Genomic DNA, 16,259 nt, shown 5'->3' on the forward strand with positions numbered 1-16,259 from the left:
CCTGACCCACACTTTTTTTGGATTGTGAGAGGGTATACTGAGGTCTTAATGAGTAGTTCCTCTTTGCGTGCGCTGGTTTCACAGATGCTCTCAGTACAGTCTACATTTTTGGCCTCCCCCAACTCCAAACCTCCCCTTTAAAACTGCTCAAAAGTGTGGGAGGCGCACAGACGCGGAGTTACGTTCACACATATCACGGCGATATCCGAGAAACTCGCAAAGGATTGTTTTCGCGGAAATGCGCTCGCTAGACGAGGTTCAAAGGTCTGAACTTAGAGTGACAGGATTTCACATTGAATCCAGAGATGAATTGGTGTTTCGCACATTGCAGAAGGGAAACCAGAAAATGGATTCCGCTGAAATCAGTCAGCTCAACTCCGATAACTATCGGGGTACAGTCAAAGCAGGAGTCGAAAACGCGCGCGGTGGCGGCGTCTTCACTTGAGTGATCCGTGGAGGTGGGGGCAGAGCTTGCGGCCCTGCGTGGGGTGGTATCTGTTTTCACTTCCCTTGGATTCTTTAATGGCTGTGCCCCTGCGCTACCCGTATGTAGGTCAGCGCTTTAAATAGGCCCGCGTAAAAATCCAGGCCAGTATCGAGCTCTCTGTCAGTGTCACAGCGCTGCGAGACGAAGGTCAAAAAGGACAAAGTGTGCTGGTGAAACGCACTGATTTTGTCAGAGACTTTGGCCTTGTGAGGTGGTTCTGGACAATTTTTACAGTTTTGAATATACTGAAGCCAGTACCAGTTATTATCTCCACATTTCTCAACTTTATGTCTGAAAAATAACTGAATTATAATTAACTTTACCTGTAGCCTATATCAAAGCTTAATATAGATGGTATGGCATGTTATAACATTATATACTATATTTACTGTATACATTTAAAATAATACAAAAAATTGTAATTTACTCACAGGTATTTTGAATAAACTTTAATGTTTGTTTAGGTTTAAGGCATTTAGAGTACACAGAACTTTATGAGAACTTTTAATGTGTAATAACTATATATATATATATATTTCATATAGTTTTCCATTAAGAATTAAGTTTTCAAAGGGATACATTTGTAGTTATGGCAGGTGTTGCTTAGTTCAGGAATTAGGGCAGTGCCCTTTTAATTTGAGCGTGGCCAAAGCTATTGTTTTCTTTTTTCTTTTTGTTTTGTTTTGTTTTGGGGCAGGTGAAGCACTTAATTGTAATGTTTTTGTTTTTTTTTTCCTCCCTCTTTTTGGACTTTTTGCTAATGACGCACAGTATCTTCAAATGCATCCTGTGCGATGAAAGTACTGGCATTGAACCGCGCTAATAATCTCATCAGGCGTGTCGCTTCCTAGCGCTCTTTTGGGAGGAAGTATTTGTGAAGTAGCCGACTAAATAAGGAAACGACGTGCCTCTGACATCACAGTATTGCTTTGCAAGAGCCTGCACTTTTAGCGACACCCTTTCGATCATATCAGTGTTATCCGAGGGGCCATGGATGTCGTTTTCCAGTGTTGAAGCGGAATGTGCTCAGGAGCATTTGGAACGGTCCCTATTCCTCCTTCGCCCTCGCTGTCTTTCTCATAAAACACCCCCATCGCCGTTTACCTGCTGCCAGTTATTCTGACAGTTTCACAAGTTTGAGCAGTGGCTGCCGCACGTTTCCCCCTCACCACCTGCTAGATTGCAGGGAAAGTATCTCTGAGCCCTGTTTCTATTTATAGGGTGATGAGGCAGTTAAAGTTTCCATTTATACCCTGTCTGTCAATCCCTCTGTGGAGCAACAGGAAGTACTACCAAACAAAGCATTGGTGTCAAACCCTGAGGGAGCAGCCAGTGAAACGATAGTCCTACCCCTCCTTGTGGCGAATTGCAGTCATAACTGTTTTCTTTTTTCAGTGCATCAGCTACTGTATGAACCCACTTTGCAACTTACATTTTTGCCACTTTTTAAATGTGTGTTGTTTTCTCTTTTGTGTGAAAACCTACAATAGCATTTCAGGGAGTTTGTGTGTTCTAGAAGGATTTTATTATGATGTCACTGGATGTGTGGTGGACATTTAGGAAACCCTTGGCAACCATATCTGCGGACTCATCTAAACGATGTAATAAGTTACCGTTCAATTATGCTTCCTCCAGATTTATACAACATTATGGACGGCTGAAAGGATGATTATATCGCTAATGGATTGGTTGCATGTCCACCATTGGGTTTAGCTTTAGAGCTTGAAGGCTTTCCACGCATCATAGATCATGTTTTCTGCTGTAGAGCCAACCTGGCGCTCTGGAGAGTGGAGATGGCTTTTTATATGTGAGTTTAGTTTGATTTGAGTGTGGCAGTGACACTCTGAAGTGAGACCAGTCGCGGCTGATCTCTGTGCTGGTGAAATGGGGTTCCAGGTGAAGGGCAAAGCTGTTGCCTAAGGCTTTACGGCAATCTCTTGTCAGCCTTTTGGCAGAGCTGAATCCAGGCCCAGGTCAACCCCCATAACTCATTGAGGTAGTACTTTTCTGATTTTAAGATACCGTATTCAAATACTGCAGGCACCAGTTCAGTTATTTGGTGCCTGCAGTTTACAATGACTGTAATACAGAGGCTTGTTCGGTTCAGTTAAACACGCTGAAAACTTTTTTAAAAATTATTATTCTTATTCCTGTGCAGAAATGGGCCACTAGGCTGACTAGGCTGCACTATACAGGAAGCTGTTTTTAAACTCGTTTTATGCCATGCTCCAATGTTAATGCTCCTTTTTAATTGCAGCTAATAAGAACCGTTTGTTCTGCAGTTAACGAGATCATAAGGAACGACCTGACTGTCCACGGCAGGGGTCAGACGTAGACGCCTCCCGGCGCTCCTCCGAGACATCGCCCTGGAATCCCACCGGCCCTGCGTCCTCCCCCCTCCGCCCCTCTCCAATTGCCGCTGCCCTCCGATTCGTCCGATTTATACAGCTCACCTGCCGAATGTCCAGCCTACTCACGCCCGTTTTCACTGAGCAAACCCGGCGCTACGTCTCACAGACACTTGAGTAAACAAGAATGTGCCTTACTTTGGCTGCTGAGAAAGCCACATTGGTCACAGATAGGAAAAGCTAAATGACATCTTCTTACAGCTATTTCACAGTATCTGTAAATATGCTCGCTTATTACTAAAGATGGGTAAGGTTTCATGATGGCTTCATGACTGTTTAACAAATTGCAGTCAGGAACCTTTTGCCAGAGAATAGCTAACTGTACAATGCCTTCTTCAACTAACATTGAAAAAAATAGTGGGTGAAAGAATTCTTTACCCACCTCTGTGTAAAAAAATGTTGTTGCACCTGTTAGAAACCTGTTAGATTCATGTTAAATGAAGGAATCTATTTTTTATTTTTTCTTATCTGTCATTTTAGTTCCTTGATATTTTGAAGCATTTTACCAAAGAAACAATATATCTTTGAAGAAGCATATTTTTTCTTGTCCAGTCCAGGTCTTTGAAAATAAGCATTGAGTAGTGTTTGTTTTAGTGTGTAGTCTTAATTTGTTTCTTGCTTTTTTTTTAAGTATATGTCCGTGTTTATATGAGCGCTTGACAATAACGTAGAAGCTCTTGCTGCACGTGAGCATTTTAAAAATAATCATTGATAACTTGACACTGAAGGAGTATCACACAGCACAAAGTTTGCAGCATATCTGAAATGCCAAAGATAAGTTCTGTAGAAAGCCATTTACACTGTATTTGCACAGCAGTTTCTTGTTTTGTGATTGCTTTGCAGTTATTTTGATACATTTATTTTTGCAAATACTTGACAAAGAATAATCTCCAGTGCACCTAGACAGCAGGAATCGGGGCCCCTGCAAACCAGCCGGAATCAGGTTTCACTCCACTGTTCTGCTAATAGCCATGTTGTAATATCCTTCATTTATTTGGAAAACTTTAAAGCAGTGTTACGTCTGCCTCGGGCAAGGAGACATCGCAGGCTCCTTTCAATTCACAGCCTGAAAACGTAGCAGCATAACACCTTAATTTTGGATTTTGTTTTTTAACGAGCCTCAGGTCCGTGCGAAAGCAACACATTTCGAGACACGGAAGTAACAGGGTAACACCAGATTCCCTTGCACATCATTACTCCGGGATTCTGGCATGGCCTTGGGGGCTACCTTATTACCTTCCACTGCGGATTGAGTATAAATATTTGTTTTTATGTGTGTGCCCTGCGAGGATTAAAGTGCCTTACATTTAACCAAACTGTTAAAGTAAATTTTGCATGATGATGACCCCATAATTCCTGAAGTATTTATTCCTAAATAGTGGTGCATATGGAATTTGTGCATAAGTTGTCCTATACGTATTTGTTTTGGATTCTAATACTTTTCTGTGCTCTATTGATCTTGCCTGGTAGAATTGAGCCTGCCAATATTACCAGAAGGCGGGGTTTGCATTTAGAGAGTATTTCATTGGTTCCAATACACCAGACAAGATCAGTAAAGCGTAATAAAGTATTTGAATCCAAAACAAATACATATTTGACCCAGGTCTGGCATGGGGCCTTTCAACAGATTCATCACAACCAAAGCATCGGTTACATGTCCTGATTATTTTCCACAGCTGTCTGCTACAAGGACCGACTTTGCACCGTGTGAATGCTCTCCTGACTCGTACTTTAGGAAACCGGCTTTTCCATACGTATGTAAATGTTTGACTTTGCGGGTTTTCCGGCTATTGTAATGAAAAGGCGCAGTGCAGAAACACCGGCAAACTGTGTGTGTCATGCTTTCCATTCGCTTCGAAACGATTACAATTAGCAGAAGTCAAGGGGTAGAGATCATGCAGTGGACAGGCCTGGACCTCTGTAAAAACATAAAAATGGAAACATGATGGTGATAATACTAATAAATAGAATGACTGTGGAGTAGCACATTTAAAAAGAATTATTGGACTATATTTTTAAAAACTGGTTACATTTTATATCTGTAAAATGTAATGTTATTCAGCAATACCTAAAAGACATCTCTACTGTAGTGTGACTGATGTTAATAATTGGTATGTGTAATACAATGATTCGATTTTCAGAGGCGTATTTGAATTGTTTGTGGAAGTTATGCTGAATTCCTTTGGTTAACCTTATATAGTCTCATTTGTGTAGAATGTGATTTATTAACACATTTAAAATTATATTTAGATTTTTTAAAATCGGCTTAGAGAGGACTTCAGTACTTTGGTTTAAATATATTTTGGGAGACTGTCACATTGATGTAAATAATTTGGAAACAGTTATTTTATTTGGAATTATGTACTTTGATAGATTTTATATGTTTTTATTGTTTTGCATGGAGTGTAGAAACTGCAAACTCTGTTTCCCCTTTGTTTTAAATTCCCACGTTTTACTCCTGCCTTAATCATCAGCAAAGTCTTATTTTTGTATTGAGTTCCATGTGTGTTGCAGTACAATGTACAGTATGTCACTGTTAGAAGGCATTGTCTGTCATTTTGCCTTGAAGGCTTATTGCATATGCAGTTCAAAAGTAATTATGTATGTTTTGCTGTGTAGTCATCTCAGTTACCCTTGTGTACAAACTATGCTTTAACTTTGGAATTTATACCCTGAATGTACTCTTTAGCCAAATATACTGTTCTTACGTACTGTAAATAGACAACGGCTGAACTTTGTATAAAAAAAATACATTTTTGGAAGGGTGTAGGTAGAAGTAAAAAAATTTTAGTCATAAACTGAATCAGTTGGATACCCTTCTTTGGATGCCTTATTAATATATTAAATGCGGATCTACATAGCTAATTAAATATTGAAATATAGTAATGCATCACTTATAATGCATTAGACTGGTCATGTTTTTGTTCCGGTTCATTATTGTTTACTTCCATTTTTGCTATGCAATCTTGCTATCTTGTTGCAATTTTACTTATTAGAGCATTTTACCTACAATTCAACAATAAATTTGAAACATTCTTGTCAGTGTGATAATTTTCCTTTCTTTCACCAATGTCATTGAGAGCACTGGACAAAGTAGACACTTCGCGCATCTCCTTAAATCTACCATTCGCAATCTACCACTGTGGACGTAGGTAGATTGTGCGAATTAATGATTCAGTGCGAATGAAGGCTATCATCCCCTGCTGGAATATTTTCAGGACGGCAGAATTTAGAATCCAAATAAGTCAGTCAAACGAGTTCCAGGCAGTGTCTTAGCTTAGCTGTACATTTTCAGCCCTTTTTAAAAAAGTAAACTAGCCAGAACAATGAAGAGTGAGTCAATTTGCCTTGTAGTAGTATTCAGATTTGCCAATACTTAAATAATTTCCTGGACATATCCCACATAATTCAGTATGATTGGAACAAAAATGTTGAGTCAGATCATCCAGGTTATTTTTTAATAGCAACTTTTCCCTTGAATTTGTTATACATTTGTGAAATTAGAGTCTATATACAAGAAAAAAATAGACTCATGATGACTTAATATAATAACGCTTAATAAAGAATGGCAGTACTACGTTTTATAGTCGTATACATTTTACAGCTGATTTGTCCTACACAAAAGGTGTGCCCAGTCAAACGTAGGAATTTCATTGGTACAGTAAACTAATAATCCTGTGGAAGATGTGGGGATATTCTGGTTGCTAGGTGGCAGCATGTTTGGATCAAAACCTCAGTCAGCTCCTCAAGATTAATAAACTGTGTCCAGGAAGTTTCTGGGTGTGACCACTTTCTAATGCCTTGCTGGAGAAACTTTTTTTCATTCATTTGCAAATGTTTCGACTCATGCGATCTTTATCGCATAACATCATCACGTTTTATATAATACATAGACTGACCTTTATGGCCCAATACTCAAGTCATAGCGGGATGAATATCATTACTTTTTTAAATATTGCATTCCAAACTAATTTACAATGTTACTGTTTTTAAAGCCATATATTTTTTTAATATATATTTTAAAGCCATATTAAAACCATATATTTTTATTGTCAGACTGCATGGAAAAATGTCACATAATGTGACCATAAGCCTATATATACTGTATTTCAAAAGAAAATAAAAACAGTCTGGAAGAATAGAAGTGAACTGGTGTATGCAATTTAACAGTTATCAAAAATAACCACAATAGTATATAAGAGCACTTACAAATGAACTATGTCACTTATGATTCTTATATTGACATAGCTTGTACAGCCTAGCACCCACTGTATTTATATTTATAGGCACATAGATGTTATTTCCCAAAGTTACACCAGATGGCGCCAGAATTATTTCAATGTAGAAGTCTCAAAGGTACTTGAACATTCATCGACCCCTTCATGGTGTGAAATGTGTTTTGAAGGACCAAAATCTACTAAGAAAAATGAGCAGTTGTCAATGCCTGAAGGTCCAGAAATACAGTAAGTATAAATATTTGGACAGTGACACTATTTCGGCAATATGAAAAATGAAAAGTGCAAACTCAGCTTTAATTTGAGGGTATTTACATTCATATCAGGTGATCCATGTATGAATTACAGAACTTTTATACATAGTCCTCCCACAAAATACTAAAATTGTGTCACTGTCCAAATACTTACACACTGCACTGTGCATTACAGAAGGCCAGTCTTACAAGGAATAAGACATTTTTTGGATAAAAAAACCTTCTCAAGAACTGCAGGCCAACTTGATGTTTCCAACAAGGAAAATGAATGAGGGTTGACGTAAATTAAAAGCAGGTGCTTCCACAAAGGTGTGGTTCCTGTGTTAATTAAGTAAGTACCATGCCAGCATGTTCACAGTTGTGTAGAATCATTCCGGGCAGGCCTGTTCTTCATTATTTTGGTTGTCATTTCTAGAAGAAGATATCTCAGTTACTTGGAAAGAAGAATGGCTTTTGGTGCATGTTTGGCAAAACATCTGGCTGAATCAGTTGATTACAAATTTCTTGGATACTCAAATCTGGACCTCAAATCCAAATCCAGCCCTGGTTTTCTTTTACCCCAGGTAAGTAACTGAACAATTAGTGCTACTGATTGGCCAGACAGGACTCACATTTTACTCCCAGGTAAAGGGAGGGTGGAAAACCGGCAGTTCTTGGACCTTGAGATCCGTGATTTGAGTAACAGGGATCTAGGGTGTGTTCTGGTCATTTCAACAAGAACAGCCTGCCAAAGCTTAGAGAAAGAACTTTGGTCTTTCCTTTTGTTTTTGCAGTTGCCTGTATATTCAACCTTTTTATTAGGCTTTTGCTCAATGGAAAATGGAAGCTTTCTACAGCCCACGATTGCTAAACTGATATAATTGCATTAAATGTGAATTTGCATACAAAATGAATTCCTTCCATTGGCATAATTGTCCATATTATTAAGACACAATAGCAATGATCTATCTTTCCCTCCTTAAAATTTTAAGTAGCTTCTTCAGTTGAAAAATTGAATGTATTTGCAGAATATGCTCGTCACCAAGTGGTCTCTCTTCTGATTTGTTCCGCCCCATGGTATACGACCTAAAAGCATTGTGACATTAATCCAAAGATTGGTGGTTTGACTCGCAACAATAAATCTGCCATAACCATCAAACCCATCATGAGCTATCAACAGAAGTCCTAAGACAAAATGACTTTTTAACATTGAAATGTGAAGGGGAAATTGCAACCAATAGTGACATTTGAATGTGATCAGTTCAGGAGCTGGGATCAAGAATGGACCAATTAAGCCACAACAACCATGATATCAACTCATTCTTTGTAGTGGTTGTTGAACTCGATCCTGGGGGGACCCCTGTGTATGCTGGTTTTCATTCCAACCTCTACAGAAATCCCAGATTTTTAACAAGCTGTTAATTTTTCTTAATTAGGTGCTTCGTGTTTTATAGCTGGGGTCTCCAGTCTTATCCAGAAAGGGCCACTATGGGCGCACACCTGATTCCACTAATCAAGGCACTTAGCAAAGACTCTAGTGGTTGATTAGTAGAATCAGGTGTGTGCAAAGCACCTAATTAAGAAAAATTAACAGCTTGTTAAAATTCTGGGGTTGCTGTTGAGGTCGGAATGAAAGCCAGCATACACAAGGGTCCCCGAGGACCGATTTGAGAACCACTGACTTGGTGCAACCAACTCTCGGCACATTTCCTTGTGGTTCGGATGAACCCCTGATAGAACTGTAGCTGTCTGTTAACAGCTATCACACTTATCTATTGCTCAGCTGAAGATATCTAGGTTTTGGTGACCATAGTTTCTTCTCATTAGACCAGCCATCTGGTGAAGTGAGCTGATCATTTAAAGACACTCTTTTTAAGAAACAAGAATAATTGCACAACTGTGCTGAACGAGCAGCTGATTTAAATGAATGTAATTAGAAGTTCTAGAGAAAGAATGTAATGTCGTAGCAGATGTTAACTCTTCTCCAAACAGTGCAATTCTCCAACTACTCAAAGTAATAGGGTAGATAAAAATGATCAACAAAAAAACTGGTTCATTTAAAATGTAACGGCTTTCATTCTTATGGTTATTACAGATGCACTGTAGTTTGTATTCCATTGTGGAATATTGCTACTTTGAAACATTTTTTTTTACCAATGTATGTTTGGTTTATATTTGTTGTTCATAGTCTGTATTTGCTTTGTCTTTTTGCTTATATGGTTTCTTTGAAGATAACGATGAAAAATAACTGAATGTCAGCTCAAAATGAATATCTAAAACCACTACATGAAAACCTAGTTTCATTTTAAGTGTTCACAGATAAACATGATTTATGCCCTGGTGACTTCATTATAACAGATATATAAATAACATCTTCACAAAAATGAACGACACTTTCATCGTTAAATGTGATCTAGCAGAGGTGACTGGCCAGCATTAACCATATATATTGGTTATATTGTTCTGAACAGAGATAAAGATAATGTATAGAGTATGTTTTGCATAAATATGATTTCTGTGTTGCTTTAAAATCTCAATGTCTTGGTTGAATAATAGTTTCCCAGGTGCTAATAAGTAAGACTGTTTTTCCCATGCTACACCACAAAGCCCCCCACCACCTACAATGGGGTAGTGGGTTAACTTGTTTGAGAGGCAAGGGTAGCTGTTCAGTGCCATTTCTTGCATTAGCCAGCAGGAGCTCTGATCCCTTGGGGGCAGTTGAAACCCAATGCCTTACTGCGCTGTGCTGAAGGGGACAGTGTGTTTCAGATGTTCATATTTTCATTAGATACGTAATAAAGGGATAATCAAGCCGAGGCCCAAGAGCTTTCCTATCAACTTCGAAATAATCCTGAAGCTGAGCTTGTGTCCTATTCGCAGTGCAGTGAGGTCATGTGCCAAGTGACTCCCGGCACTGCACTAAAATGGCTGAAATTGTAGTTTACTGCACCACGAGCGACTGGTCTGGAGTCTGCAGTGGTGCCGAGGGGGGACTTACAGGGCCAGCGCACCCATAAATGAGCTTAAGGTATGTTTTCACTTATTCAGAGAGCTATCTATCCATCCAGATATTTTTTCTGAGATTTGACCAGTTTTCTAGGTATTCGCTGCAGCTCACCCTGATGCAATGGGCCTCAACGCTTTTGTGGTGCTCAACGCGGCAAAGCTTTATATTTCAAAAACTAAACGGCAATGCATTTTTTTCCAAATATAATGCCAGTGTTACTCACAAACGTGCACAGAGCTTAGTTTGTGCCCTTCAGCTCACAGCTTTTTCGTCTTTTCACACCGCTACCAAGGAACTTCATCCCAGGGGAACAATGGTTTCCGGCCGGGAGCCGAGCCTTTTCGCAAGCACCCGTTCCGTCTCTAGACGGTCGACTTCTGACGCATCGCGTAAACAAGGTGAAGTAAATATTTCCACGTCTGGTAAAAGCTGAAGTATTGGTTCACTGCTCTTGATGTACTGTAGTTTCCAACATGCAACTGTGACTCTGACTCACCCATTTCCAGCATTACAAATAGAACTGCCGATGTCAAGAAAGGATTCCTATGGCCATGCTCATAATTGAATGAGAAACAAGGTATCTCATTACCAATTAACATCCTTGCTCATCTGAAAAGTGTACCTCACCTATGAGTTGTCAGAAATAAGATATCATCCACTTGGAAAATATCTTTTGGCTTTCTTTGTTTTATTGATTGTTTCCTTGTGCCATCTGTTTCCAATAATATTAATTTCTCTATTTGTTATCTCTCTCTTACACGCACACATACACACACAAACTTGAATTTGTACCTCCATATTTTATTTATGTTACTTGACTTTTCTTTTCAGTGAGAATTTTCAACAATGTTGTTACTCTATCGGGCTACATCTTACCAATATTCTGTGGGACAGCAGAATATTCACAAAAACAGAGGCGCTAATGTCAACAAGACCATCGTTGATTGTCCAGCATTCCTTAAAATAAATAAATAAATCATGCAAAATCAGTAATGAGTTATCGGTGTGAACCTGAACACTGGTCTACACCTTGTCCTGAGGCAGCAGTTTTGTTTTTTTTTCCGGTGGGAACATTTTGTGAATTTGTCAGCAGCCCATCCTCTGTACTCCTTCAGAAAAAGACTGCGAAATCACTGGATTTTAGGCAACGCAAGTGAAACCAAGCATTTTTAAGCATTTAGTTTTTTAGTCATGTTTACTGAGATCCATTAGGGGTGAGCACAAGTGCATGACATTGCCGTAACACATGCAAAAACATCGCACCAATCTAACATTTCTTGGAATGTTAATTCCAGGGATCTTCTAACCCTGCAGTGCACATTTAGTTGTTAAAGCTTCTTGTGACATTCGAAAGACTACGCATTACGGTCTCCAAACCACTCCGCTGTCCTTTGGTCAATGGTTGAAATAACCCTTTTAGCATCGGCGAAGGAACCCATGAAACAGCGTCTCAGTTTGCAGTTTCAATTGTCTGCTGGCTTTTATGGAAATACATGCCAGCTGTCTCCTTTTATCACAATTAGGGATAGTGCGCTCTCCCCAACAAATGCGTTCCATGTCTTGTTTGGCCATATCTACATTTTGAAGGAGGTCCCTTTGTTTCTGCGTGCGTTGAATGCTAAATTATGATGCAACGTCCCCGGCATGGCTGTGCCATTCTCTGAGCTGCTTGACAGGACATACTTAAAGCCGGAAGCTGAATGATCACATGACCAGCAACAGAATCCTGTCCCTTTTCTGGCTTCTGCAATGAAAACAGAAATTCTGTTCTTCTCCAAAGTGTGTCAAAGGGCGGGAAAGCTGCTAATGCAAAAATATAGACAGGTGACAAATTGGGAAAGGAAAAAACCAACTTAAAGTGTCTTAGTAAGGTGTTGGGCCACCACGAGCTGCCAGAACAGTTCTAATGCACCTTGGCATGGATTCTATAAGCCTCTGGACATTCTATGCTGTAGCATTAAGATTTCCCTTCACTGGAACTAAGGAAACCCACTTCATGAAGCTCTCGACAAACGGTTCTCCTACTAATCTTGCTTCCAGAGGCAATGTGGAACGCAGTAGTGATTGTTTCAACCGAGGACGGATGATTTTTACATGTTACACACTTCAGTTCTCAGAACGGTCCTGTTATGTGAGTTTGTGCGATCTACCGCTTCGCGGCTCAGCTGTTGTTACTCCTAGATGTTTCCACTTAACAATAACAGCGCTTACAGTTGACTGAGGCAGCTCTAGCAGGGCAGCAATTCGACAAACTGACTTGTTAGAAAGGTGCCATCCTATGACAGTGCCACGTTGAAAGTCACTGAGCTCTTCAGTACATTCTACTGCCAATGTTTGTCAATGGAGATTGCATGGCTTTATGCTTGATTGGCTGTTACCAATGGGTGTGGCTGAAATAGCTAAACCCAATAATTAGAAGTGGTGGTTTTGGCTATGTAGTGTACAATGAAGTGTGTGTCCCTTTCTATGACTTCTATGGTAAGTGCAGCACCATAGATGTCTCTCATACCCGACCTTCAGAACACGCAATGGAAAAGTACCATAGAGCTACAGTCATGCTTTTAATAGGATGTATGACAGGACTGTCTCTCCAGGTGTCCTAAGGATACAATGACTGACTAATCCAATGCCATGTTCAGTTAATTATTTATAAAGTTTCAATTCAAAGTAGTGATCTACCTTAACAAACTGGTTTCACTCCAGTGTATAAAGAACCATGGTTACTTCTACAATGTGTGTGGGCAATTCTAGGATATCGAAGATATGTAACTACACACAATACGCTGGTAATAATGGTCACAGTGGGGTTCATTTAATACACTGGGCTAAAATATTTAAATAAAGATGTCTACTTACTCCTTAGCACTCCCTGCCCAATTAAAGGAGGGCTGAAGCTGCTGTCCATACAGTTAATTGTCATGTTACATTGGGAGATTACAATGGTCAGTAGGCCTACAATAAGACTGCTATGTATTTCTTTTTAATTAATTTAATACAGTAAGAAAAATGAAAATTACAGCCATGACTGGCAGAAGGCAATAACGCTGTAGAAATCTCACAGACACATTTCCATGAGGGTCACTTCCAATTAATTTACTCGAGTTCGTACTGTTCAGAGAGGTACGCAGGATATTGTGCGCTCACGGCCACTGGCAGTAGGTGAGCGAGAGCGGAATAAAGGCCTGTCGTCCTGATTAGATTTCTCACCCCGCGTCAGGTGACTCGCGGAACCAGCTTTCACACTTACGGCTCCCGCCACAGCTCGCTGCTCGAACAGAGGCGCCTTGGACCATCTGATACAATTGAGGATGAGGTGAATGGGGATTCATTTTTTTTTAATGACTCGTGGAGACGGCACGAGCCCTCAGCAGAACAAGTGTGAATCCGCAATAGCTGCGACTGCACACGCGCATGCATCCATGTGTATCCTGCATGCATCCACGCACACACCCTCACACAAACACGTGACCTCTTCTTTGGCTCATTTCCACAAAATCTTGTGCAAATCTGCGCATCCATTTGGGAGTTATGCACCTTTTTGTGATAGGCCACGCCCATTGCCACGCCCCCTCTTGGTCAATCGGCTTGAAAGTTACTCAGCTCTACCTTTGGTCGCTACGGGGTGGGACACTTTTGTGGACCAACCGACCGACGGACGGACAGAGCTGTATAACCAAGCTGATGTTTTTAAGATCATCTCAAAGATGCCGATCTCATATTGACAGTTTTTAACATTTGCCCTCCATCTATTTGCAATACATGTTGTCATGCTGCAAAGTCCTATGATTAATTTAATTTTTGGATTTAAAAAAAAAATAAATGTCAGTTTCTTTTATCATTTAATTAAAATGAGATTACTTTATACACGCTAAGGTGCACATTTGCATTTCAGATGTTACCAGGGACCTAGTTGTGTTTGAAGTAAAATGCATTTGTTTGAAGGAGAGCGGCCTTTTTGTGTCTCTCTGGTACTGTCCATTTGAAATTCATTTCTCTAAAATCCCAGCATTAAAAATGTGCAATTTATGGCTGCATAATCCCTATCTGTAAAGATTGTCATTGTGAGATTAAAGGTTTCTAAGACTTAATGAGGACAGCGCACACAGCAAGTACTATTGGCTCTATGAAAAGGCTATCGGATAGTCTTAAACCCTTTTACTACCAGTTGGCCACAGAACTCAAAGAAATGTACCCTACTAATCTGTTCTACCTTCTATTTTTACCAGAAGGGTGTCCGACCTCAGAAATGCTCTTCAGGCTGAATGAATGGAAGCAAATCCAAGCAGCAGTGCTCCAACATCTAGTATAAAGCCTTCCAAGAAGGGTGGAGGTTGTTATAGCAACAAAGGTTGGACCAACTCCATATTAATGCCCATAGATTTTGGATGTAGTGTGTCAATTGTCCACACAATTTTGCCCATGTAGTGTATAAAGGACTAGTCAGCTACTTCTTCAAGATACTGTTCAAACTTAATAAAGTCCATGTAATTCAACAAAGTACCAATTTAGCCAATTCATATTGGGAAGATGAAAATGCCTGTTGGTTTGATTGCAGTGATTAGATTTTTGCAGTGTGTTATCTTGGCTTGTGTGCTGCTCTGGTTAAGAGACACACACAGTAAATTATGAATGAATGTAATGTAGCAAAATCTATGGGCATGTAAACTCACAGTAAAGGGGGGAAAAACCCTTCGTAACTACCAGTTCATTTCCAGTGGGAGCATTCCCCAGCATTTGTAATATCACCACTACATTTATATGATCCTTCGTATTTCTGTGCCACTGTATTGGCCAATAAATTTCCCTCTCATGGTCAGCCAACTGTCTGCAATTATAGCATCGTTGCGTCTCCCTTTTCATTGGACAGAATGCTCTGACAGTGTTATACAGCTCACACTCTTTTGCCAAGTGGTGCGCCTGTTTTGGTTGAAAGGAAGCCTTGAATAGTACGGTACCATTTTACAGTCTTGGAATGGCGTTGCTAGCAGGCAGCATGGTGGTGCAGTGGGTAGCACCATTGCTTCACATCAAGAAGGCCTATCCCAGTCAGGACATTTCTATGTGGAGTTTGCATGTTCTCCCCTTTTCCGCGTGGGTTTCCTCCGGGGCCTCTGTTTTCCTGTAGTTGGAGAGTCTAAATTACCCGTAGGCATGAGTATGTGAGTGAATGGTGTGTGTGCTCTGAGATGGATTGGCGACCTGTCCTGGGTATATTCCTGTGTCTTGCCCAAGGCATGCTGGGATCAGACCTGGGTCAAATACGTGTTTGTTTTGGATTCAAATACTTTTCTGTGCTCTATTGATTTTGCCTGGTGTAACTGAGGCAACCAATATGACCAGAAGGTGGGGTTTGCATTTTTGAGAGTATTTACTTAGTTCCAATACACCAGACAAGATCAGTAAAGCGTAGAAAAGTATTTGAATCCAAAACAAATATATATTTTACCCAGGTCTGGCTGGGATATGCTCCAACCACACACCCCCCACCCCTCCGTACACCCGACCCTGACTTGGATTAAGCAGGTCAGATAATGCATGGATGGAATGTTGTTAGCCAGGGCTGGCACTGGGTGGATGCACTTATGTTCTCTTTTCATTGCAAGTCATCTGTATAAGAGCATCTGGTGTATGAATGCATTGTTTTTAAAGAAGCGTGAAAGTATGCCTTGAGTTCGGTGAAGTAAAAGTACCACAGCATTCTAGATCTTTAGGTAACAGAATTTACACTTATTATACATTTCACAAATATACAGTTTAACTTCCAGTGAGCCTCAAGCCATAAAAGGAAACGCATCATTACGCTTTGAGGAAAGAGCAAGAGTAACATTGCATTACATTACAGGCATTTAGCAGACGCTCTTATCCACAAGTCACACAACTTTTACATAG

General features: G+C 40.0%; 2 protein-coding genes across 19 annotated transcripts in view; both read left to right on the top strand.

The window, feature by feature from the left end:
* Positions 1-5,937, top strand: part of LOC135238405 (nuclear factor of activated T-cells, cytoplasmic 2-like) — a 41,739-nt gene extending 35,802 nt beyond the window's left edge. For 9 of the 10 annotated variants that reach the window (XM_064306263.1, XM_064306266.1, XM_064306265.1 and 6 more), the window contains one exon: positions 2,770-5,937. In XM_064306263.1, coding sequence (XP_064162333.1) covers positions 2,770-2,822 — 53 coding nt within the window. In that variant the 3' untranslated portion in view covers positions 2,823-5,937. Of the gene's footprint in view, positions 1-2,744 lie in introns of all 10 variants that reach the window. The other variant, XM_064306261.1, reaches the window with a different exon arrangement.
* A 1,546-nt stretch (positions 5,938-7,483) lies between these two features.
* Positions 7,484-16,259, top strand: part of LOC135238408 (potassium voltage-gated channel subfamily G member 1-like) — a 32,724-nt gene continuing 23,948 nt past the window's right edge. The window contains exons 1-4 of one of the 9 annotated variants that reach the window (XM_064306282.1): positions 7,484-7,947; positions 10,244-10,391; positions 10,663-10,768; positions 13,588-13,683. The gene's annotated coding sequence lies outside the window, so the exon portion shown is untranslated. Of the gene's footprint in view, positions 7,948-9,005; positions 9,161-10,243; positions 10,392-10,662; positions 10,774-13,587; positions 13,684-16,259 lie in introns of those variants that run through there. The other 8 variants (XM_064306275.1, XM_064306274.1, XM_064306277.1 and 5 more) reach the window with 8 other exon arrangements.

Source organism: Anguilla rostrata, chromosome 13 (genome assembly GCF_018555375.3).
Source record: "Anguilla rostrata isolate EN2019 chromosome 13, ASM1855537v3, whole genome shotgun sequence".
Taxonomy (NCBI): Eukaryota; Metazoa; Chordata; class Actinopteri; order Anguilliformes; family Anguillidae; genus Anguilla; species Anguilla rostrata.